This window comes from Mobula birostris, chromosome 7 (assembly GCF_030028105.1).
Source record: "Mobula birostris isolate sMobBir1 chromosome 7, sMobBir1.hap1, whole genome shotgun sequence".
In the NCBI taxonomy this organism is placed as follows: Eukaryota; Metazoa; Chordata; class Chondrichthyes; order Myliobatiformes; family Myliobatidae; genus Mobula; species Mobula birostris.
The window spans coordinates 106251894-106277298 of NC_092376.1; the positions used below are offsets into that span (position 1 = coordinate 106251894).

Here is a 25405-nt window from a genome sequence, read left to right on the forward strand (position 1 = left end):
AATTTCATTCAGTTTCTGAGGGTCAAATCAAAAGAGGACTACAGATCCCAGAAACTCAATCGTGTCAAAGCTACGCCTCAGAATACATTCACGAAAGCTCATATATTACAACATGTGTAGGACCTTTCTCAATCACCTGCATTAACTTCACTCCATCCCTTTTAGCAGTATGCAATGATTCTTGAGCGCTATGAAGACTAGTCAAGTTCTATCATTCTCTGAGGCTCATTGAATTGGCAAGCTGTTCAGATATAGAGCCTTAAGATCTGTTAAGCGCAAAACGGAGGAAATCTGACTCAAAAACAGAAATGGAAGGAAAAATATTAGGTTAATCAGTATCTGCTAAGGGAGGACAGTAGAGTTAAGGTTTCAAGACATGACCCTTTATTTCCCCACTGAAATGCTCTTTAAACTACTGAATTCCTCTAGCAGATTGTTTGTTGCTTCAGATTTCAGCATCTGCACTCATCTGTCTCCCCATCGTTCACTAGTAATAGCCAATGATCTAAAATATGAATTCTATTTCCTTTCCCCTAATCACAAGCTTTCCATTTTCAATTTAGTTTAAATTAAGCTTGCTAAACTTTTGTGCAGAATAATTGCAAGTGTTTGATCATTTGTGATCCACTAAAGACTCCTCCTCATCACAGCAGAGAACTCAAGCCCTCGGCTGCAGCAAACACTCACCAGTATTGATGACCTTTTTGATAGCTTTGGCAACCTGTCCCCTCAGCATGGAATTCAGCAGCTTGACAATCAGAACAAGGCATGTACACAGGACAACCAGAGAGCCAGCCAGCAGGATCAGCCCCACCACAAGATCAGACATAGTGGAATTCACAAACAAGTGGTTACCTGGATAAAGGAAGAAATGTTGGAAGATCAAGAAACTACTGCAAGTTAAGCAAGTGGCCAGTGGACTGGGAAAAAAATGGAAGATTTACTGAAGTATCATTCCCAAACAGCTGTCAGTCAGATAACCTATCTCTCTTCTGCAGCTATATAAAACTTTGCTTTGCATGCATTTGGAGTATTGTGTGCAGTTCTGATCACCCCATTAAAAAAAGAAGCTTAGGAGAAGGTACAGAAGAGGTTTGCAAAGATTCTGCATGGATTATAGAGGATATAAACTATAAGGAGAGCTCAGACAGACTTGGGTTGTTTCCTCTGGAGAAACAGACGATGCCATGCAACCTTATAGAGGTCCATAAAACTGTAACAGGCATGGATCAGGTAGATAGTCAGAATCTTTGTTCCATGGACATAAACTGAAGGCGAAAGAGGGAAAATGTAAATATGATGTGTTGGGCAAGATTTTTTTTAACCAAGAGTGGTAGGTGCCTGAATGAACTGCCAGGGATAGCGGTGGAAGCAGATATGATAGATATTGAAGAGGCTTTTAGGTAACTATATAAATGTGCAGGGAATGGAGGGATATAGATAATGTATCAGGCCGACAAGGTATAGTCTAATTTGTCATTTTGTTCATCACTGACATGGGCCTGTTCATTGCTTACTGCAGTATGTTCTTTGTTCTAATTATAACAACCAAAGGCTGTGGCCACTCTTCACTACTGAAGCTTCATGCAAATCCATAAGAGGTTCATGAGTAGATTAAGGGAATCTTGCAGCATGATACAAGAAGAGGACCCAATCACTCAGTGCTGAACCATTGCTACTCTCAGTGTACTTGAGTCTGAAGCTTTTTCTGTACACTGGCTCTGAATGTACAATAACTACTGAATTGTCTGCCACTAGTTGTCAGAAATCACTGACCAAGTTATAGGTTGGCCAAACTTGGAAGTAGGGAGTTTCCAATTCTGTAGCTAGTCAGAGGGCTAGGTTAGCTATATTTGGAAGTACTGTACATGGGATTTGGACATTGGTATTCCACAGCAATAGCCCTGGAAAGGAGTACAGGGCCAAAAGAGTAGGTACTAGCCATTCTGCACCTCAACCCAAAATACATAAAAGTACAATGGCAGCTATTCAGCCCAAATGGTTTGTTCTAGTTTTAGTCTTTCAAATGACTTATCTTACCAGCTGTGCTCTTCTTCTGAAGGCAATTTAAGATCAGTACATTGGCAACATCTTTATAATTCAGGAAATCAGTGGGAAAGGATAGCAAGAGAGCATCGAGTTCAGAGGGGAGTGGATTAACCTAAAACTTCCCCATTCCCTGCATTAGCACCTCATTCCCCTGAACCTCAATTCAGAGTAGGATTCCTGACTGATGAGATTTCTCTGATTTAGCACTTCCATGATTAACTGGATAAACCAGATCCTTTCTTTGTCTGTTGAGATACCACATGGTACTTTCTCCCTTTCTAGATGCAGAGGACAGCATCTAAGGATAGGTTTCCCTTAGCATGGTAAAGATTCCGCAAGCTTGTTATTTTTCAATGTCCCTCTCTATATTTATGTTGTGCACTTTGTAGTCCAACTGTTGCTTGAGGAGAAGCTGTGGGAAGTAGAATGGGTATTGGAGATGATGCAAGAGTGACCCTGAATGTCTGAGGGGAAAGGTCCCTTCAGAAAGCTGAAAGAGAAGAAATGAGGAAGTGTGCAATGGTGACATCATGTTGGAATAGTGATAGACTTGGGCTGGAAGAACAGAATGGGCATATGGTAGAGAAGCAACAGATTTTCTTTTAAAAATATGTTCTTCCTTGTAAAAATTGTGTTTAGTGTTTTTTTTTTGTGAATGCTGCTGATATGATGCAATATGCTTATGATTCCATTTTATTCTCCCCACATTCCCATCAACTTGCCCAGATTCTACCACTCACCCACACTAGGAGAAAAAAACATTATCTCATCGCACAGAAAACATTCAAACTTCTTAAGACAACACCCAAAGTCAAGATCAAACCTCGATCACTGAAACTGTGAGGCAGCAGCTCTAATATGTGGCTTCCACTGTGAATATCATGCTAAATTGTTGTGATTGTCTTATAAGGAGGAAATACGTAAAATATATAGGGACGGAAAGTTGGGAGGAGGGACTCATTATGTCAACAGACTAGGAAAGTTTGGGCTTTTCTCCTCAGAGGAGAGAAGTTTGAGAGGTGATTTGTTAGATATTCAGTATTACAAGGAGCCTGGATGATGTGAATTAAAGAGCAACTGTTTCCATTAGTGGAAATGCCAAGAACAGATTATTCAGGAAATGGAATAAGAAATTGAGGAAAATTTGTTTTTGCACAGTGAATGAAAATGATTTGTAATTTGCCATCATGAAGAATATTGGAACCAGATTCATTAAAGTAAATTTTATTATCAAAGTACATATACGTATGTCACAATATACAACCCTGAGATTCATTTCCTTGTGGGTATACTGAGTAAATCTATAGAATACTAACTATAACGTGATCAGTGAAAGATCAGCCAGAATATAGAAGGCAACAAACTGTGTAAATACAAATATAAGTAAATAACAATGAATAACAAGAACATGAGGTAACAAGATAGAGACCATAAAGTTGTTTGTAGGAACATTTCAATGGATGGGCAAGTGAGTGTAGTTATTCCCTTTTGTTTATATTATCCATTTTGTTTATATTATGCATTATACTTTTCACAATCAATTTATATAAGCACAGCTGCTTGGATTGAGTGAGTGGGTAGATTTTTTACAAAATAGGGGAATTAAGGGTTATAGGAAGAAGGTGGAGCTGAACAATAATCTTATAGACTGGTGGAGCAAGCTCAACATTCAGCTGGTCTAATCCTGCTCATATTTTTTAATGTACTTTTTAAGCAACCGAGGGTGGTCTTGAAGAGGATGAACAATAGTGGTGAAAGGAGACCCTCACCCTAGGAGTGAGTGGCTGGCAGCTGGAGAAGGAGGAACAAACTCAGGGATGAAGTGGAAGGAAAGAAAGGAAGAGGATGTGGAGAGTGGAGTGAAAGGAAGGGAAAAGGTTCTCTTTGTGATTGAACTTCTGTGGACAGATGTATGAATTTATGTGACTGAAGATTTTCAATTCGGGTAATAAAAATTGCTAGTGGTCAACAGGGTGAATTTGTGTTGAAATTCAAACTGTAACAGGTATTAGTATTAGGTATATTTGTTACATATATTGAGAGGTACTGAAAAATTTTTGTTTTGCTTGCTATTCAGACAGTTCATGCCATAAATAATTACATTGAGACAGTAGACAAATGCAGAATGTAGTGTGCAGTTATGTGAGGTCTTTCAGGAGTACGATAACAACAGGATTGAAATTGCCCTTGAGTCTGGTGGTGCATGCCCTCAAGCTTGATTATCTTCTGCCCAATGGGAAAGGAGAGAAGTGTGAATGACTGGGGTGGGAGCAATCCAAGATTATATTGGCTGCTCTTCTGAAATAACGGCAAGTCTAAACTGTCAATGGAAATGGCTGTTTCTCGTGATGGACTGGGTTGTGTTCACAATCATATCTGATGAGAATGCATGGTAGTAGCTGCCGCAGTACAACATAAAACTCTATCAATGCATGGCATCCTATCTCTGTAAGCTTCAGGCCTACTATACCCCAGACATAGACAATTTTTCTTGCAGTACTTTTATGGTTAGGTTGTATGAAATGAAGTGTCTGGGAAATTATTGCACAAAATTGAAATATATCAAATCGCATTGAAAAGGGATGTGACAAAGTTTACAGTTCTTTACAATCATATAACAAGGGTATTAGTCAATCAGCCCTCCACTTTTACATAATTAATTATGTATTTGTACAAGGGTGCAAAATTATTTTTCCACTTACATTTCTCAATGTTTTCTTTATATGTCCTGTTGACTAAAGTCCATGTGTAGTTGTTATCCTGCCAGCACAGTTCTGGTGTCATACACTTCTCTAGACCATCCACTGTGACGTTGTCCTGGAACTGTAAGAAATAGCCAGATAGCAGAAAACTTCAGGGAATTTCACCACCATTTCACGGTAGATGAAGAAGCAGAGATAAATGAACTGAAGGATTTTTTTAAAAGGAGTAGGATCAACATAGCTGACTTTCCCACAATGCCTTCTCCTATTCTGTAACAGTAAAATGAATCCAGAAATACAGGAAAATGAAACAAAGATCCAATCAAGTAATTAATAATTTCCTTTATTTCTGCAAATCTCTCTCTCTCTTTTCCTTCGTATATTCTGTTTCCCTCACATTCTTCATTTCTCTTTCCTAACTTCATCCACCAGTTTTTCAGCTGGATTACTTATTTCTAAAACTATAATCAAATAACTATGAAGGAAGATTGTTGCAAGAGAAAGTAATTCTGTTTGGAAATATGGGGGAGGCTCGACAAAAATGCAAAGCAGCAAAGGCATTTAGCAGTGAAAGATATTTTATGAATAAACTTCAAAATAACAAGCCATGTGCAGCCAAAATGCAAGAGAGAGCAGAGATTGAACATGACAAGGCAACAATGTAACTGAAGGCTAGGAGCAACTGGTTGAGGCTAACTGGTTCGATGTGTGAACAGACTGTGGATGAGAGCTCGGTGTAAATGGGCTGTGTGCGATAAGTTGGAACCAAGTGGCAGGTGACTTCTGTTAGCAGGGTTGAGACTGGGAGGTGCCAGCTGGTGCAGGCCCGACTAGATTCTGCCCACCTCTGCTATGGCTGGCACCCGATGTCCCAGGCTGATCCAGATCGGTCCAGTGGTATTCCTGATGAGTGATAGATCCAAGATGAAGCTGGATGGCTCACAAGAACTTTCCTCCAGGCAATACCTTTCCCAGTCAACCAGTCACTGCACACCCCATCCATGACTACCTGAATCCATCAAACAATGAACCTTGTACACTGGACCACCTTCCACCATCTTGGTTCTGGAGCTGCAGCGTCAGGTGGGTTCAATGGTCAACAGACAATAGGCTAGAGGGAGGACATTTGCAAGGTAGGTGTGATCCTAAATGATGGTGGAAGTTGGAGATGCTAAGTGACTAGATTGTTGCAATGGGTAATTTTAAAGGGACAAATAAACCCGGGGGGGGGGGGTGGAGGGGGAGAGCTGGCAGGAAAGGGAGGCATTCATGTGGCAGAGGAGGTGTGTAGATTGTGGGATGCTTTGGCCTAGAGCACATACTACCTCCATGTGGAAGGTTTAGAGCCAGTGAAGCATGGCAGAAACTTCTCCACTTTCTGATTGGCTTCTGTGATTGACCGTAGGTCTGCGGATGATCTCCACAGGACACTCAGTGAGGTGTGAAGGAGGGAGCAGAAGGCTCACCAGAAGTGGGTTCTGGTCTAACACAATGTCACGATGGAAACTGTGGAGGTGAATTGCATGTTGGGGGGAACCAGGTCCGCCATCTCAGCAGCTGATGGAAGATTGGGGAGGGCAATGAAGTGGGTCACCTTGGAGAACTGCTCCACCACTATCAGGATTACCATGGCCCCTTTGGAAGGTGGCAAACACATAGTGAAATACATGATGTGAAACCCATGGCCATTGGGGAAACTGGTAGCAGGAGTCCAGAGGGCCGCTGGTTGGAGGAATTGAACTGGGCACATTTGGGGCAGGTAACAATGAAGTCACCAACATCTGTGATCATGGTGGGCCACCAAAACCAGCATTGCAGAAAATCCAGAGTCCATTATGCACCTGGATGACCGGAGAGTGGTTTGGGTGGGCCCACTGGAGTGTCTCAGAGTACGTGATTGACGGTATGTACATATGTTTGTCTGGTGTGTTGGCCAGAGCCAGCTCGTGCTGTAGGTCTTGGCAGCTTTGGTCCTCAAGATCCCAGATGATCAGGGTGAGGATCTGCAGGGATGGAATGATGGGCTGAGGGTCGATCTCCTTTTCAGCTGGGTCAAACTGCTATGACAGGGCACCTGCCTTAGTGTTCCTGGAACTGGGTCAGTAGGAGATGGGGAAGCTGAATTGTTTGAAGAATGACCATGAAATGGGTTGAGCTGGTGGGTCTGCTGAATTGATATGAGGTTCTGGTGGTCAGTTCAGATGAGGAAGGGCCTGGTGTTTCCCATCAGCCAACGTCTCCATTCCTCCAAGGCCCATTTAATGGCAAGTAGACCCCCATTTCCTACTCCATAGCAGTGCTGTGCAGAGTTGAAATTGCATGAGATGAAGGCACAATAGTGTGTCTTCCCATCCAGTCCTTGCTGGGAGAGGATAGTCTCAGTTTCCACATTAGATACATCCACCTTAACAAAAAGTCTGGATGTGCTTGGATGGCAGAGAATGGGAGCCATGGTGAGGTGTCTCTTGAGTCCCTCGAAAGCATGGTCCACAGCAGCAGATGAGGTTATCCATGAGATAGGAATTTTGGTGAGAGAGGTGAAATTTGGTTGTAGTTCCTGATGAAGCAGTGGTAAAAGTTGGAGAAACGTAGGAAGTGCTGTAGTTCTTTGAGGGATCCCAGACTCCAAGGGACCCCCGTCAATGGCCATGATTCAGAAGGGGTGAGAGACAGGCTCAGAATCAGAATCCATAGGGAATCCAAGCTGCACACACAAACTCCACTCCAGAAATTTGCCTCCTGGGCACATAAGGCTATCAGTGTGTGGAGGAGGACAGAGAGAATGGGTCAGGCAGTGGTGCTGGAATGAGGGGCTGGGGGGAACTTCCTAGATAGAAGGCCCCTCGTCTGAATCCGGTGATGCTATTTTCCTAGACACAGTGGACATTTGATGCGTGGGTGATCAGTAGCTCCTCAGTAGGCACTCAAGTTGTTTCTCCCTCGATGGTTAAGCTCTTTTGGAGTTACAGAAGCTCTCCCTATTTGCACAGATTCTGGAGGCATTGATGATGATGAGGGTCCTGCGGCCTGAAGTGTTTCTGGGAACAGATCTGGGGTTCTGGCTGACAGTCTGGAGGATCATTCCATAAGAAACCTGTCAATTTGGAGGGCAAGAGTGATAAGGCTTTCGAGGTCAGTGGACATCTCCAGGATAGACAACTCATCTTTCAAGTGCACCACAATGTAATCCAACACTGAGTGTGAGCCTTGCTACAGGCAAAGTTATCTGATATGCTGCCTCCCTTCCACTCTCAGGTGGTTGAAAACCCAGCATACCTCAGTGGTAAAATCTTCATATTTGTCGCAGATAGTGTTTTTATTGTCACAGGTAGTGGCAGCCTAGGTCAGAGCTTGCCCAGTCAAGAGGAAGCGATGACAAAGGCAATCTTGGTTTGGTCCGTGGAATACAGAGATGGCTGTAGTTCGAAATGCAAGATGCACTGGGACAGGAAGTTGCGGCGTCAGGTTGGGGATCCATTGAAGAGTCTGGGCACCAGAATCTGGGGCTCCAATGGAAGAGGTTGAATGGCCTGAGGTTGCTACAATGAGACCGATGCTGAGAGTGGCAAGCAGAAGAGTAATGGTTTTCTGCTGCTTCAGGATTGTGTTCTCCTGTAGACGAACAGCTTCCTTTAGGTGAGTGTACGCTGTCGAGTAAATTGTGCATTCAGCCATCCTATCAGGAAATGTAGAGGAGGATTGACCCAAAATCAGAGCAGGGAGGCAAGTTAGCACTAAACAATACTTAACTAACAAGCCATGAGGGGTCAAAAAACAAATGAGAACAGATACTTAACACAACAAGGGAACAAGGTAACATTTAATAAAGTACAAAGTAAATTTATTATCAAGGTACTTTTTTGGCTACTGCATACAGCTCTGAGATTCAATTTCTTGCAGGCATACTCAGTAAATTCAAGAAACATGATAGAATCAATGAAAGACCTCACCCAACAGGATGGACAAACAAACAGTGTGCAAAAGGCAACAAACTACACAAATACAAAAGAAAATAATAATAATAATAATAATAATCATAAATAAATAAGGAATAAATATCAAGACCATGAGATGAAGAGTCCTTGAAAGTGAGTTCATAGGTAATGGGAACAGTTCAGGGATGGGGCAAGTGAAATTGAATGAAGTTATACCTACTAGTTCAAGAGCCTGATGGTTGAGGGGTAAAAACTGTTCCTGAACCAGGTGGTGTGAATCCTGATGGCAGAAATGAGAAAGGAGCATGATCTGGATGGTGGAGGTCTGTGGCATTGGACGTTGCTTTCCTGCAACAGTGCTCTATGTAGATGTGCTCAGTGGTGTGGAGCACTTTAGCAGTGATGGACTGGGTGTAATCGAAGGCTTGGAGCAACTGATTGAGCTTGGCTGGTTCAATGGGTGAACAAAGATTGTTGGTCAAAGTTGGGTTTATAAACAGGTCGCTGGTGATGAGTTGGAAACAAATGGTACTTGACTCCTGTTAGCTGGGTGAGAGGGGCCTGACTGTGCAGGCCTGATATAGGGCAAAAATGAATGTAGCTGCTAGGACAAAATAGAAGGTGCTTGACAAGCAGAAAGGTCTCACTGTAGATTAGTCACATAGACCAGATGGATAACAACCAGAGGTTCTGAAGGAAGTAGGTGAAAAGGTATGGAGGTATTAGTAAAGATCTTTCAAAAATCACTAGAGTCAGAAATAGTTCCAGAGAACTGGAAAATCGAAAATGTCATTCCACTTTTTAAGAAGAAAGGGAGACCAAGAAACAGGAAAATATAGGCCTGTTAGCCTGACTTCTGTGGTTGGTACATTTTAGAATCTGTTATTAAGATTGAGGTCTTGGGGTATATGAAAGCACATCCTAAAATAGGTCAAAGTCAAAAGGTTTCTTTAAGGGAAGATCTTCCCTGACAAATCTTAATTTGAGAAAGTAACAAGCAGGATAGAGAAAGAAGTGCAGGCCTGCTCAGTCAGGCCCCTCTCACCCAGCTAACAGGAGTCAAGTATCATTCATTTCCAACTCATCACCTACAACCTACTTAAATCCTGCTTGTAGGTATTTAAAAGAGCAAATCTTGCCTCGTCCCTGTACTGAAGACACCGCACCCCAGCGGCCTCAATGACTACAGGCCGGTGGCATTGACCTCCCACATCATGAAGACTTGTTCTGGAGCTGCTCCGGCCTATGGTTAGGCCACACTTGGATCCCCTTCAGTTCGCCTACCAGCCCCGACTAGGAGTTGAGGATGCCATCATCTACCTGCTGAACCATGCCTACGCCCACCTGGACAAGCCAGTGAGCACTGTGAGGGTCATGTTTTTTGACTTCTCCAGTGCGTTCAACACCATCCGCCCTGCTCTGCTGGGGGAGAAGCTGACAGCGATGCAGATGGATGCCTCCCTGGTATCATGGATTCTTGATTACCTGACTGGCAGACCACAGTACGTGTGCTTGCAACACTGTGTGTCCGACAGAGTGATCAGTGGCACTGGGGCTCCGCAGGGGACTGTCTTGTCTCCCTTTCTCTTCACCATTTACACCTCGGACTTCAACTACTGCACAGAGTCTTGTCATCTTCAGAAGTTTTCTGATGACTCTGCCATAGTTGGATGCATCAGTAGGGGAGATGAGGCTGAGTACAGGGCTACGGTAGGAAGCTTTGTCACATGGTGTGAGCAGAATTATCTGCAGCTTAATGTGAAAAAGACTAAGGAACCTGAGGAGGGCTAAGGTACCAGTGACCCCTGTTTTCATCCAGGGGGTCAGTGTGGACATGGTGGAGGACTACAAATACCTGAGGATATGAATTGACAATAAACTGGACTAGTCAAAGAACACTGAGGCTGTCTACAAGAAGGGTCAGAGCCGTCTCTATTTCCTGAGGAGACTGAGGTCCTTTAACATCTGTCAGAAGATTCTGAGGATGTTCTACGAGTCTGTGGTGGCCAGTGTAATCATGTTTGCTGCTGTGTGCTGGGGCAGCAGGCTGAAGGTAGCAGACACCAATAGAATCAACAAACTCATTTATAAGGCCAGTGATGTTGTGGGGATGGAACTGGACTCTCTGACGGTGGTGTCTGAAAAGAAGATGCTGTCCAAGTTGCATGCCATCTTGGTCAATGTCTCCCATCCACTACATAATGTACTGGTTGGGCACAGGAGTACATTCAGCCAGAGACTCATTCCACCGAGATGCAACACAGAGCGTCATAGAAAGTCATTCCTGCCTGTGGCCATCAAACTTTACAACTCCTCCCTTGGAGGGTCAGACACCATGAGCCAATAGGCTGGTCCTGGACTTATTTCCTGGCATAATTTACATATTATTATTTAATTATTTATGGTTTTATTTTGCTATATTTATACTCTATTCTTGGTTGGTGCAACTGTAATGAAACCCAGTTTCCCTCGGGATCAATAAAGTATGACTATGACAATGACTAAATTTGTAGAGGGAAAGCAATCAGTTGCAAGAAAAATGAGTTTGTGGTAGTCAATGATATTAACTTTCCACAATCAACTGGGGCTCCCATACTGTTAAAGTATCATAGCTCTCTCTCTCTCTCTCTCTCTCTCTCTCTCTCTCAGTATTTTATTTTCCAAATGACAGAGATACTTTCTTACCTGGACAGTTCTTGTCAGGCACCATATCTTCACAAGACTCTTATTACGGAAACTTTCATCCCCAGTTGCTATTGCAGTGATTACAGATTTATCAAGCTGAAAAACAATACCTAACAATAACTAACTACTTCTAAATACTTCTCATTACTACCATCTCTCTGTATATTATGAGTGTGGAACGGCTGAGGATTTTCGGAGCGAAGGCATTTTACTACTCAGGGTAAATAGAGGCAAGACTGTGCAGGCGCATGACGTCAGCCAGTAGAGCAGGAAAATTTTAAAAAGAAGACCACCATATCCAGTGGGCAGCAGAGTGAGAAGGTCACAGAGTGATAGGGCTTTGGCTCAGCGGGCTTAGGCGGTAACGGGACGAGGTGAGGTAGGTTTACCTGTCTTAATTGTGGAAAGGAAGTATGTGTGTGAGGCTGGTGTTCTGTGCTTGGTGTCAGATGTGGGAGGTCCTGAACTCCCCCAGCCTCCCGAACGGCCATATCTGCACCCGCTGTGTCGAACTGCAGCTCCAAAGTGGTCCGCCTTAGGGAACTGGAATTGCAGCTCGCTGACGTTCGATTGGTCAGGGAGAGTGAGGAGGTGATAGAAAGGAGTTATAGGCAGGTGGTCACACCGGGGCCACAGGAGGCAAACAAGTGGGTAACAGTCAGGAGAGGGAAGGGGAAGTCGGGTACTAGAGAGTACCCCTGTGGCTGTACCCCTGAACAATAAGTACTTCTGTTTGAGTACTGTTGGGGGGGGGACAGCCTACCTGGGGGAAGCAACAGTGGCCGTGCCTCTGGCACAGAGTCTGGCCCTGTGTCTCAGAAGGGTAGGGAAAGGAAGAGAAAGGCAGTAATGATAGGGGACTCCATAGTTAGGGGGTCAGACAGGCGATTCTGTGGACACAGGAAAGAAATTCGGATGGCAGTTTGCCTCCCAGGAGCCAGGGTCCGGGATGTTTCAGATCGCATCCACGATATCCTGCAGTTGGAGGGAGAACAGCCAGAGGTCGTGGTATATATTGGTACCAATGACATAGATAGGAAAAGGGGAGAGGTCCTGAAAACAGACTACAGGGAGTTAGGAAGGAAGTTGAGAAGCAGGACTCCAAAGTAGTAATCTCGGGAATACTGCCTGTGCCACATGACAGTGGGTATAGGAAGAGAATGAGGTGGAGGATAAATGCGTAGCTGAGGGATTGGAGCAGGGGGCAGGGATTCAGATTTCTGGATCATTGGGACCTCTTTTAGGGCAGGAGTGACCTGTACAAAAAGGACAGGTTGCACTTGAATCCCAGGGGGATCAATATCCTGGCGGGGAGGTTCGCTAAGGCTACTGGGGAGAGTTTAAACTAGAATTCTTGGGGGGTGGGAACCGAACTGAAGAGACTGGGGAAGAGGTGGTTGGCTCACAAATGGAGAAAACTTGGAGACAGTGTGAAAGAAGGATAGGCAGGTGATAGAGAAGGGATGCACTCAGACCGACAGTTTGAGATGTGCCTACTTTAACACAAGAAGTATTGTGAACAAAGCGGATGAGCTTAGAGCGTGGATCAGTACTTGGAGCTATGATGTGGTGGCCATTACAGAGACTTGGATGGCTCAGGGACAGGAATAGTTACTTCAGTGCCGGGTTTTAGATGTTTCAGAAAGGACAGGGAGGGAGGCAAAAGAGGTGGGTCGTGGCACTGTTGATCAGTGATAGTTTCACGGCTGCAGAAAAGGTGGATGTCATGGAGGGATTGTCTACGGAGTCTCTGTGGGTGGAAATTAGGAACAGGAAGGGGTCAATAACTTTACTGGATGTTTTTTTATAGACCGCCCAATAGTAACAGGGATATTGAGGAGCAGATGGGGAAACAGATCCTGGAAAGGGGTAATAGTAAGAGATGTCATGGTGGGAGATTTTAATTTCCCAAATATCGATTGGCATCTCCCTAGAGCAAGGGATTTAGATGGGGTGGAGTTTTTTAGGTGTGTTCAGAAAGATTTCTTGACACAATATGTAGATACGCCTACAAGAGGAGAGACTGTACTTGATTTGGTATTGGGAAATGAACCTGCTCAGGTGTCAGATCTCACAGTGGGAGAGCATTTTGGAGATAGTGACCATAATTCTATCTCCTTTACAATAGCATTGGAGAGAGATAGGAACAGACAAGTTAGAAAAGCGTTTAATTGGAGTAAGGGGAAATATGAGGCTATCAGGCAGGAACTTGGAAGCTTAAATTGGAAACAGGTGTTCTCAGGGAAAGGTATGGAAGAAATGTGGCAAATGTTCAGGGGATATTTGTGTGGAGTTCCGCACAGGAACGTTCCAATGAGACAGGGAAGTTATGGTTGGGTACAGGATCCGTCGTGTACAAAGGCTGTAGTAAATCTAGTCAAGAAGAAAAGAAAAGCTTACGAAAGGTTCAGAGAGCTAGGTAATGTTAGAGATCTAGAAGATTATAAGGCTAATAGGAAGCAGCTTAAGGAGGAAATTAGGAGAGCCAGAAGGGGCCACGAGAAGGCCTTGGTGGGCAGGATTAAGGAAAACCCCAAGGATTTCTACAAGTATGTGAACAGCAAGAGGATAAGACGTGAAAGAATAGGACCTATCAAGTGTGACAGTAGGAAAGTATGTATGGAACCAGAGGAAATAGCAGAGGTACTTAATGAATACTTTACTTCAGTATTCACTATGGAAAAGGATCTTGGTGATTGTAGTGATTACTTGCAGCAGACTGAAAAGCTTGAGCATGTAGATATTAAGAAGGAGGATGTGCTGGAGCTTTTGGAAAGCATCACGTTGGATCAGTTGCCGGGACTGGATAAGATGTACCCCAGGCTACTGTGGGAGGTGAGGAAGGAGCTGAGCCTCTGGAGGCGATCTTTGCATCATCAATGGGGACTGGAGAGTTTCTGGAGGATTGGAGGGTTGCGGATGTTGTTCCCTTATTCAAGAACAGGAGTAGAGATAGCCCAGGAAATTATAGACCAGTGAGTCTTACTTCAGTGGTTGGTAAGTTGATGGAGAAGATCCTGACAGGCAGGATTTATGAATATTTGGAAAGGTATATGATTAGGAATAGTCAGTATGGCTTTGTCAAGGGCAGGTCATGCCTTACAAGCCTGATTGAATTTTTTGAGGATGTGACTAAACAATTGATGAAGGAAGAGCAGTAGATGTTGTGTATATGGATTTCAGCAAGGCATTTGATAAGGTACCCCATGCAAGGATTATTGAGAAAGTAAGGAGGCATGGGATCTAAGGGGACATTGTTTTGTGGATCCAGAACTGGCTTGCCCACAAAAGGAAAAGAGTGGTTGTAGATGGGTCATATTCTGCATGGAGGTCGGTGACCAGTGGAATGCCTCAGGGATCTGTTCTGGGACCCTTACTCTATGATTTTTATAAATGATGTGGATGAGGAAGTAGAGGGATGGGTTAGTAAGTTTGCTGATGACACAAAGGTTGGAGGTGTTGTGGATAGTGTGGAGGGCTGTCGGAGGTTACAGCGCGACATTGATAGGATGCATAACTGGTCTGAGAAGTGGCAGATGGAGTTCAACCCAGATAAGTGTGAAGTGGTTCATTTTGGTAGGTCAAATATGATGGTAGAATATAGTATTAATGGTAAGACTCCTGGATCAGAGGGATCTTGGGGCTCAAGTGCATAGGATGCTCAAAGCAGCTGCGCAGGTTGACTCTGTGGTTAAGAAGGCATACAGTGTATTGACATTTATCAATCGTGGAACTAAATTTGGGAGCCAAGAGGTAATGTTGCAGCTATATAGGACACTGGTCAGACCCCACTTGGAGTACTGTGTTCAGTTCTGGTTGCCTCAGTACAGGAAGGATGTGGAAACCATAGAAAGGGTGCAGAGGAGATTTACAAGGATGTTGCCTGGATTGGGGAGCATGCCTTATGAAAACAGGTTAAGTGAACTTGGCCTTTTTTCCTTGGAGTGACGGAGGATGACAGGTGATCTGATAGAGGTGTATAAGATGATGAGAGGCATTGATCATGTGGACAGACAAAGGCTTTTTCCCAGGGGCTGAAAAGGCTGCCACAAGAGGGCACAGGTTTAAGGTGCATGGGAGTAGGTACAGAGGAGATGTCAGGGGTAAGATTTTTATGCAGAGAGTGGTGAATGCGTGGAATGGGCTATCAGCAACGGTGATGGAGTCGGATACGATAGGGTCTTTTCAGGGACTTTTGGATAGGTACATGGAGCTTAGAAAAATAGAGGGCTATGGGTAAGCCTAGGAATTTCTAAGGTGGGAACATGTTTGGCACAACTTTGTGGGCCGAAGGGCCTGTATTGTGCTGTAGGTTTTCTATGTTTCTATGAGCTAAAGAATGCAGAATTTAATCATCATGAATTTTAGAATGCAATGTTTGGACAATGTTTCTGGTGAAGTTCTGATAAGTTTTTTTTTAGTAATCTATCTGAGAAATTAGCTGCAAACCCTTTCTAGACACCACTTTCAATCACCAGACATACTTAACATCTTTAAGGAATCACATCTCATTCAAGTCATGGAACAGCATGTTTGATTTCATTTGAAGTTAAAACTTATCAACCAAGAACACAGCAAGTATATAATTGACAGTATATGACATATTTCTATATAATTTAAACTGCTTCCTGAAAATTTTACATGATCTTTGTTATATAATGTTGCCTGAGCAACATTGTGATTGGAGGTGCAGATATAAATGGTTAATATTGGAATTCTTTCAGATCTACGTATTTGATTGTTAATAATAGAACTGATTCAATACCTTCAGAAGAAGATCTGATAGAAGAGTTACTCCTGGCAGACTATCCAGAAAGAATCTGCCAAGCCGTTCTCCCACCATGTCTGCTTGTGCTAAATAGAGACCTGTTTCATCTACAGCTCTGGACAACATTTAACTAGCTATTTCTTTGATTTTTGAATTGACCAACTATTGTTATTGTCCATGATTTTGATTAAGCAACAACTGGTATTTTAAAAGGAATTGATAGTTGTGTAAAAAGTGAATCAATCATGTAATATTGCTTAACTACTTGAATCAGCACTAATTCCAGCCTCTAATTAACAAAGGTTGTACATTGTATAATCAGGTAGAAACAAGAATTTGAAATCAATTAACTTTACTCAACCATAAAAATATTTTATTCTCTCCACACTAATGCTGATGCTGCACCCTTAACTGATGCACTATTACACTACCCTATACCCATCTTAAATTATAATAATATAGGAAGAGCCAATTTGGTCCATTGGACTGATGCTGGTACTCGGAGAGCAAACCCATTCATCCCATCCCCTCCTCTACTAATCTCCCAGCGGCTCAGAATTTATTTTTGTTCACACATAATCCTCAATTCCTCTTTGATTATTTTGATTCATACTATAGTAGCCAGTAATTTATCTATTAATCTTTTGAGATGTGGGTGGAAACCAAAGTGTATGGAGCTAACTCACTGATCTTGACCTTGAAAGTGGATTCCTGGAGCCATGAGCCAGCATCACTATCTGCTGTGCCACTGTGCTACCATAACTTATCACCATTAATCCAAACATAAATGCATTAAATACGTAACACAAGTAACACAATAATAGAACTGATGTCCAAACCTGTATAATGTGATCAGTGAATGGATCGATAATGATACCGAGAAGGTTAGGTGCATCGTTTCCTGTCTGGATTATGAAGCTCCCCACCACAACCTTAGTGAGTCGGTACAGGAACCCGCTGACAACTTCGATTGGCAGTAGGACCAACACAGAGAGCCAGTTGAAGCAATCATGGACAGTGGCGCCTGCAAATGCCCTGAAATTAATTTAACAAATATTTGGCATAGAGAATAATTCGAATGACTTTCATTCTGGAATTAAGCTTGAATGACTGAGTCAGCCAGTGACAGATATATTTTTCCAGCTGGCTCTTTGTAACATAGAGAACTATAAGTTTATTTTCTGTTTGTCCTGATTCTATGCTGAGTCATACCAAAGGTGGTGTAATTAGCCTCAAGACTGCTCAGATGGGTGAGATGTTTGATCAAGTTTACTATGATCTGATTGTTATGCAAATATCCCTGGTGTTAATCAAACAATCAGATCTGTGTACTCGGTGGGGTGGCGGAATATAGCTGGGCTGGCCTTCAACGCTGATAAAACATAATATTTCACCCCTGAATTTTAATAGAATATAATTCGTCTACGTTTTGATTTCCAGGTAACTCCAAACAGCTGGCTGAATTTCACACCTCAGAGTTGGGAAGTAGAAAATTTGGTCCTCGACTTGAGGCACAGCCAGTTGGAAAATCCGTTGGAGAATAACCAGGACTCAATGAAACAAAACCACCAATACTTACTGTACCTAGTGATCTTAGAGTATTGAGAACATTGGTGGTGAAAACAAAGTCAGTGAGTTTGTCTAAAAAATGAAAAGCCCTATGGAATTTCTACATACACAGGGCACAGATTTGGTTAACCTGTTATGGAAGAGATATCAATTAGCTGGAAGAAGTGCGAAGAAGATTTATGAGCATGTTGCCAGAAATTGAAGGCTGAGATATAGGGGGTGTTTGGTCAGGCTAAGACTTGATTCTTTGAGGAGTAGGAGACTGTAAGATATCCTGAAAGAAGAATATCAAATCATTAGGGATATACACAGTCTTTTTCCCAAGGGGAAGAGATTCAAAAAATAGAGGACATGCAGTAGGTTTAAAGTGAGAAGGGAAAGAACTAAAAGGGACTGAGGTGCAGCTTCGTCACACAGAGTGTGGAATGAGCTACCAGGGGAAGTGGTTGAGACATGTACAATAACAATATTCAAAAGACATTTTGACAGGTACACAAATAGGAAAGGATTAGAAGGACATGGGCCAAACCTGGGCAAGTGGGACTAGTTTAGATGAGCATCTTGTTCAGCATGAATGAGTTGGGCCAAACAGCCTGTTTCCATGCTATGACAGGGCTAATTATTCACTGACTTTGCAATGCCTGTGGACCACTTTGGATTGCTCTACTGCACCTTTACGATATTCTGGGTTGGATGTTCAGTCTTTGATCATTATTCAAATAATTTAAACAGTTATGCTGGAGAGGAAAAAGAAACAATAAATACTTATTTTAAATTTCTGTCTTTTTGAGGATTAAATTGGCATTTTACCTCAAAAAAAAGACGATAACAGCACTGATACGTACAGCTTTGCTAGAGGGTGTTGACATGGAACTATGGATAATGAGAATCAGAATCAGGTTTATTATCACTGGTGCAAGTCAGTAAGTTTATTATTTTGAGGCAACAATGCAGTACAAGTCATAAAAATAATTTTAGTTACATAACTAAATACACTAAACAGTGCAAAAGAGAAATAACGAGAAAGCCTTTGATTTAGGACAATTTATCTAAGATTTTAGAGACTCGACATTATCCTTCTAGGCACAGGCTTACAAGATGCTATGGAAAGAGTCCAGTCCCATTGACTTGAATTGGCTGCTGGATAAGTCATGATAAATCTTACCGTTTGAATTCATTTCTGTCCCCAGCTTGCATTAGAGCTACAATAGTATTTGTTACTGAGGTTCCAATATTGGATCCCATAATAATTGGAATGGCAGATTGCACTCCCAGTACTAAAAAAAAAAGCACAGAGAAACTGAGTGTTTGTATTACAAATTTGAAAGTCAGGTTATGTAATATAAGAGATCGTAAATTTCTGTAATGTATCTCTGATCCATTAGAAAATATCTACCAACAGCTTCTGGAAATGCCTGTTAATTTACATCATCTGCCATTTTCCACTCCATCCAAAGTAATTAGATCTCAAAATCTCAATACCAAACTTAGGTTGGGTTTACTTAGATGGGCCTTTTCTGAAAACAGTCAGCTCCAGGAACAGACTGTTGGTTTCTTCAATGGTACTTGTCCACCCAACTTCATCAAGTTAAAGCCAAGGTAGAGATCATATCATAAAAATGGTAGCAAGTGATTAATATTAAATTGTGCAGGGTGGTGCACGGGACTAATTTAATTTATCCTAAGTTGTGGAAGAAGATGATTGGGGGCGATTTCTCGGGTCAGGATTTTTTGTAGTCCAGCACCAGTTAGATCCCAAGCAGGAAGAGCTCAAGAGTTTCAATCTGTGAAATTAGAAATGCAGGAAATACATAATTAATCAGACAACATTTGTGGAAAGAGAAACAGAGTTTACCATTGATCTGAAATGTTAACTGTATTACTCTATTCCCTGATGTAGCCTGACCTGTTGATTTTTCAGGCAATATTCAAGTATGGAATTAACAAACACACTGGGTTGACTCAGACAAGAGATGTCGGGAAGGCTGAATGAGTGGCCGTGGTGGTGATGTAGAGCCAGAAGCACACCTCTCGGCTAATTAGGACACTGCTGATATTCTGGATCTATCTCAAGATGTGACAGGGAAGAGGGATGCATTCCATAATAGCTCTGTGGAATTTGATGCCTCTCTAAGATGATGTCTAAAACACTTTATTTGTTGCCCCATTATAGTAAACAACTGCCTTTTAATTAGTAATTATTTCTGCTAAAATAGAACACAGAGATAGTTATCAATGATATAGCCACAGATATCATTAGCACAGTCAGCAGTCACTCCCAGGCCTTGTTTATCTTTGATCTCCATTATATCTCCAGGCTAAAAAATGAAGAAACTGTGGGAGCCAACATTTTGGATCCAGGTTCTCTTCTATGATGTCACTTTTTGTGGCAGCTTATTAATTGGGAAGCATAGCTATGTGAGCATTGTCAGAACCGGATGTCACTAAATGAGCCTTGAGTGTCAATTAGTTCTGAAGCCTAGATACATTATAATAGTAATAACACATTATATTCAATAAAAGTTAATTTGTTGTTTCTCCAAATTCCTATGTGATACAAGTAGTTTGAAATTATATTTGTGTCCATCTTCAAGCAGTCTATCATAAACAAAAAAAATTCTGAGGAAAGCAACACTTCTAAAAAAAATTTGTTGTCCAGCGTAGTGTTTTTACATGATTGATAGTGGTTTATCTGTCTGTTTCCTGTTTATTTCCTTTACTTCCCATCTTCTGGTGATCCTATTGCAGTCAGAGCAAGTCTACTTACATCCTGATGACACCATGCTGACAACAATAGAAGTTGAAGTACTTGAGCTTTGGACCAGGACAGTGACCAAGATTCCCACCACAAGTCCAGCCACAGGATTGGACAGGATTGCATTGTCCTTAAAAATATCGCCTGCCACCTTGCCTGAAACAGAGAGACTTCATTGGCACATACGTTGTGAGTTAGACAAGAACATGCTAAGCAAATTAATTTAAATTACTTCTGGATGGATATATTCAGTTTTGGAAAAGAAAGGCAGAGTTGGAAATTACTATACACTGTACCTATTTTACACTTGTAAATGGAATACACCAGTTATTGCAAAACTTTGTGCTTTTGGATTGTCAGCTCCAGTTGCTAGTCATCTGGACAAACACCAAAGAGGACTTTATATTCTTCAAGAAGATCAGTTTGATTCTTCTAAACTCCAAAGAAAATAGGTCTGACTTTTTGAACAATTTAATTATTTTTAAACCACAACTTATTGAATGCTTCTGGCCCCAGTACTTGTAAATCCTTTCTTAAATAAGGAACAAAATCTGTATCTAGTGCACCTAGCATGGTTTCATCCCAAAAGTAATGAAGAATTGGATCTGAAGTGTAAAGAATGAAACAGCTATTACCTCCAGCAAGTTGAAAGGCTGCACTGAGAACATCGAGAGAACAAACAAACATGTAGAGAAAGCTAAAGAGGAGCAGAATCTTCATTATTGAGTTCATTAACAATCTCAATTTCGCTTTTGTTTCCAGCTCTGAAATAAAAACAAAGGTATTTATTATTTGTTTTAAATCAATTGTGTTAAAAAATTATCTTCATTGTTGAAACTGGTTTATCAATTTCAAACTTAAGTGTTAGTTGTATGTATACATTCGTGATCTGACACAGGGTAAATAAATAATAGTAAATTCATCTCCAGCCCCAGCCCCATGCTTTGGCATGGAATATCCTGTCAGAAATAGACCCAGACCCCAGACGTTTGATTCCTATTTCCCTGTTGACTTCAGCTAACATAGAGTCATAGAGTCATAGAACACTACAGCACAGAAACAGGCCCTTGCGGTCATCTAGCCCATGTCAAACTATTAATCTGCCTAGTCCCATCGACCTGGCCCAGAACACAGCCCTCCATACATGTAGATTGAGTGAACCAAATTGGTAAAGGTGCTGAGGAAGAGGATTTCTTGGAATGTATGCGGGATGGTTTTTTGAACCAACATGTCGAGGAACCAACTAGAGAGCAGGCTATTCAGGACTGGGTTTTGAGCAATGAGAAAGGGTTAATTAGCAATCTTGTCGTGAGAGGCCCCTTGGGTAAGAGTGACCATAATATGGTGGAATTCTTCATTAAGATGGAGAGTGACATAGTTAATTCAGAAACAAAGGTTCTGAACTTAAAGAGGGGTAACTTTGAAGGTATGAGACGTGAATTAGCTAAGATAGACTGGCAAATGACACTTAAAGGATTGACGGTGGATATGCAATGGCAAGCATTTAAAGATTGTATGGATGAACTGCAACAAATGTTCATCCCTGTTTGGCAAAAGAATAAATCAAGGAAGGTAGTGCACCCGTGGCTGACAAGAGAAATTAGGGATAGTATCAATTCCAAAGAAGCAGCATACAAATTAGCCAGAGAAGGTGGCTCACCTGAGGACTGGGAGAAATTCAGAGTTCAGCAGAGGAGGACAAAGGGCTTAATTAGGAAGGGGAAAAAAGATTATGAGAGAAAACTGGCAGGCAACATAAAAACGGACTGTAAAAGCTTTTATAGATATGTAAAAAGGAAAAGACTGGTAAAGACAAATGTAGGTCCCCTGCAGACAGAAACAGGTGAGTTGATTATGGGGAGCAAGGACATGGCAGACCAATTGAATAATTACTTTGGTTCTGTCTTCACTAAGGAGGACATAAATAATCTTCCAGAAATAGTAGGGGACAGAGGGTCCAGTGAGATGGAGGAACTGAGCGAAATACATGTTAGTAGGGAAGTTGTGTTAGGTAAATTGAAGGGATTGAAGGCAGATAAATCCCCAGGGCCAGATGGTCTGCATCCCAGAGTGCTTAAGGAAGTAGCCCAAGAAATAGTGGATGCATTAGTGATAATTTTTCAAAACTCGTTAGATTCTGGACTAGTTCCTGAGGATTGGAGGGTGGCTAATGTAACTCCTCTTTTTAAAAAAGGAGGGAGAGAGAAACCGGGGAATTATAGACCGGTTAGCCTAACGTCAGTGGTGGGGAAACTGCTGGAGTCAGTTATCAAGGATGTGATAACAGCACAGTTGGAAAGTGGTGAAATGATCGGACAAAGTCAGCATGGATTTGTGAATGGAAAATCATGTCTGACGAATCTCATAGAATTTTTTGAGGATGTAACTAGTAGAGTGGATAGGGGAGAACCAGTGGATGTGGTATATTTGGATTTTCAGAAGGCTTTTGACAAGGTCCCACACAGGAGATTAGTGTGCAAACTTAAAGCACACGGTATTGGGGGTAAGGTATTGGTGTGGGTGGAGAGTTGGTTAGCAGACAGGAAGCAAAGAGTGGGAATAAACGGGACCTTTTCAGAATGGCAGGCAGTGACTAGTGGGGTACCGCAAGGCTCAGTGCTGGGACCCCAGTTGTTTACAATATATATTAATGACTTGGATGAGGGAATTAAATGCAGCATCTCCAAGTTTGCGGATGACACGAAGCTGGGTGGCAGTGTTAGCTGTGAGGAGGATGCTAAGAGGATGCAGGGTGACTTGGATAGGTTGGGTGAGTGGGCAAATTCATGGCAGATGCAATTTAATGTGGATAAATGTGAAGTTATCCACTTTGGTGGCAAAAATAGGAAAACAGATTATTATCTGAATGGTGGCCGATTAGGAAAAAGGGAGGTGCAACGTGACCTGGGTGTCATTATACACCAGTCATTGAAAGTGGGCATGCAGGTACAGCAGGCGGTGAAAAAGGCGAATGGTATGCTGGCATTTATAGCGAGAGGATTTGAGTACGGGAGCAGGGAGGTACTACTGCAGTTGTACAAGGCCTTGGTGAGACCGCACCTGGAGTATTGTGTGCAGTTTTGGTCCCCTAATCTGAGGAAAGACATCCTTGCCATAGAGGGAGTACAGAGAAGGTTCACCAGATTGATTCCTGGGATGGCAGGACTTTCATATGAAGAAAGAATGGATGAACTGGGCTTGTATTTGTTGGAATTTAGAAGATTGAGTGGGGATCTGATTGAAACGTATAAGATCCTAAAGGGATTGGACAGGCTAGATGCAGGAAGATTGTTCCCGATGTTGGGGAAGTCCAGAACGAGGGGTCACAGTTTGAGGATAGAGGGGAAGCCTTTTAGGACTGAGATTAGGAAAAACTTCTTCACACAGAGAGTGGTGAATCTGTGGAATTCTCTGCCACAGGAAACAGTTGAGGCCAGTTCATTGGCTATATTTAAGAGGGAGTTAGCTTTGGCCCTTGTGGCTACGGGGGTCAGGGGGTATGGAGGGAAGGCTGGGGCGGTGTTCTGAGTTGGATGATCAGCCATGATCATAATAAATGGAGGTGCAGGCTCGAAGGGCCGAATGGCCTACTCCTGCACCTATTTTCTATGTTTCTATGTTTCTATACCCCTCCCATCCATGTACCCATCCAAATTTCTCTGAAATGTTGAAATTGAATCCGCATCCACCACTTGCTCCTTCCACATTCTCACGACCCTCTGTGTGAAGTGGTTTCCCCTCATGTTCCCCTTAAATGTTTCACCTTTCATCTTTAACCCATGACTTCTAGTTGTAGTCTTACCTAACCTCAGTGGAAAAAAGCCTGTTTGCTTTTACTGAATCTATACACCTCGTAATTTATATATCTTGATCTAATCTCCCCTCAGTATTCTACATTATAGAGAATAAAATCCTAACCTGTTCAACCTTTCCCTATAACTCAGGACTTCAGGACCTGGCAACATCCTTGTAAATTCCCTCTGCAATCTTTAAATCTTACTAATACCTTTCCTGTAGACTGCTGATCAAAACTGCACACAATACTCCAAATTACATCTCACAATCGTCTTATACAATTTTAACATAACATCCCAACTTCTGTACTCAATACATTGACTTATGAAGGCCAATGTGCCAAAAGCATTCTTTATAACCCTATCTGCCTGTTATGCTACTTTCAAGGAATATAAATCTATACGTATTCCCAAAAACATCTGTTCTACCACACTCCTCAGTGCCCTACTACTCATCATGTATGATCTACCTTGACTGGTCCTCCTAAAGTGCGACACCTACATTAAATTCCATCTGCCATTTTTCAGCCCATTTTTCCAGCTGTAAGCTTTGACAGCTTTCTTCGTAGTCCACTACATCCACAATCTTGGTGTCATTCACAAATTTGCTGATCTAGTTTACCACATCATCATCCAGATCTTTGACAAAGGTGATAACAACAAAAGACCCAGTACCAATCCCTGTGGCACACCAGTAGTCACAGTCTTTCAGTCAGAAAAGCAACCATCTACTACCTCTCCCTGGCTTCTCCCACAAAGCCTATGTCTAGTCCAATTTACTTCTCCATCTTAAATGCCAAACCTTTCTTGCCCAACCTCCCATGCGGGACCGTGTCAAAAACCCTGCTAAAGTCCATGTAGACAACATCCACTGCCTTGCTTTCATCAACTTACCCGGTAACTTCCTTGAAACTCTCTATTAGTTTGGTTAGACATGACGTACCACACACAAAGCCATGCTGAATATACCTAACCCGTCCCTGTCTATCCAAAAACTTATGCATCCTGTCCCTTAGACTTCCTTCTAATAATTTTCCCACTACCGATGTCAGGCTTATCGGTCTATTATTTCCTGGCTTAATCTCAGCACCTTTCTTATACATAGGGCTAAATTAGCTATCCTCCAATCCTCCAGTACCTCAAGCATG

General features: G+C 42.3%; 1 protein-coding gene across 3 annotated transcripts in view; it reads right to left on the minus strand.

The window, feature by feature from the left end:
* LOC140200353 (sodium-dependent phosphate transport protein 2A-like) overlaps nt 1-25405 on the minus strand; it is a 74386-nt gene that overhangs the window by 38513 nt on the left and 10468 nt on the right. For all 3 annotated transcript variants that reach the window (XM_072263563.1, XM_072263561.1, XM_072263562.1), the window contains exons 4-10: nt 21099-21227; nt 20476-20619; nt 18874-18985; nt 16979-17174; nt 11372-11467; nt 4752-4872; nt 688-855 (exon numbers count right to left, since the gene is read on the minus strand). In XM_072263563.1, the coding sequence (XP_072119664.1) occupies nt 688-855; nt 4752-4872; nt 11372-11467; nt 16979-17174; nt 18874-18985; nt 20476-20619; nt 21099-21227 (966 nt within the window). The remainder of the gene's footprint in view (nt 1-687; nt 856-4751; nt 4873-11371; nt 11468-16978; nt 17175-18873; nt 18986-20475; nt 20620-21098; nt 21228-25405) is intronic.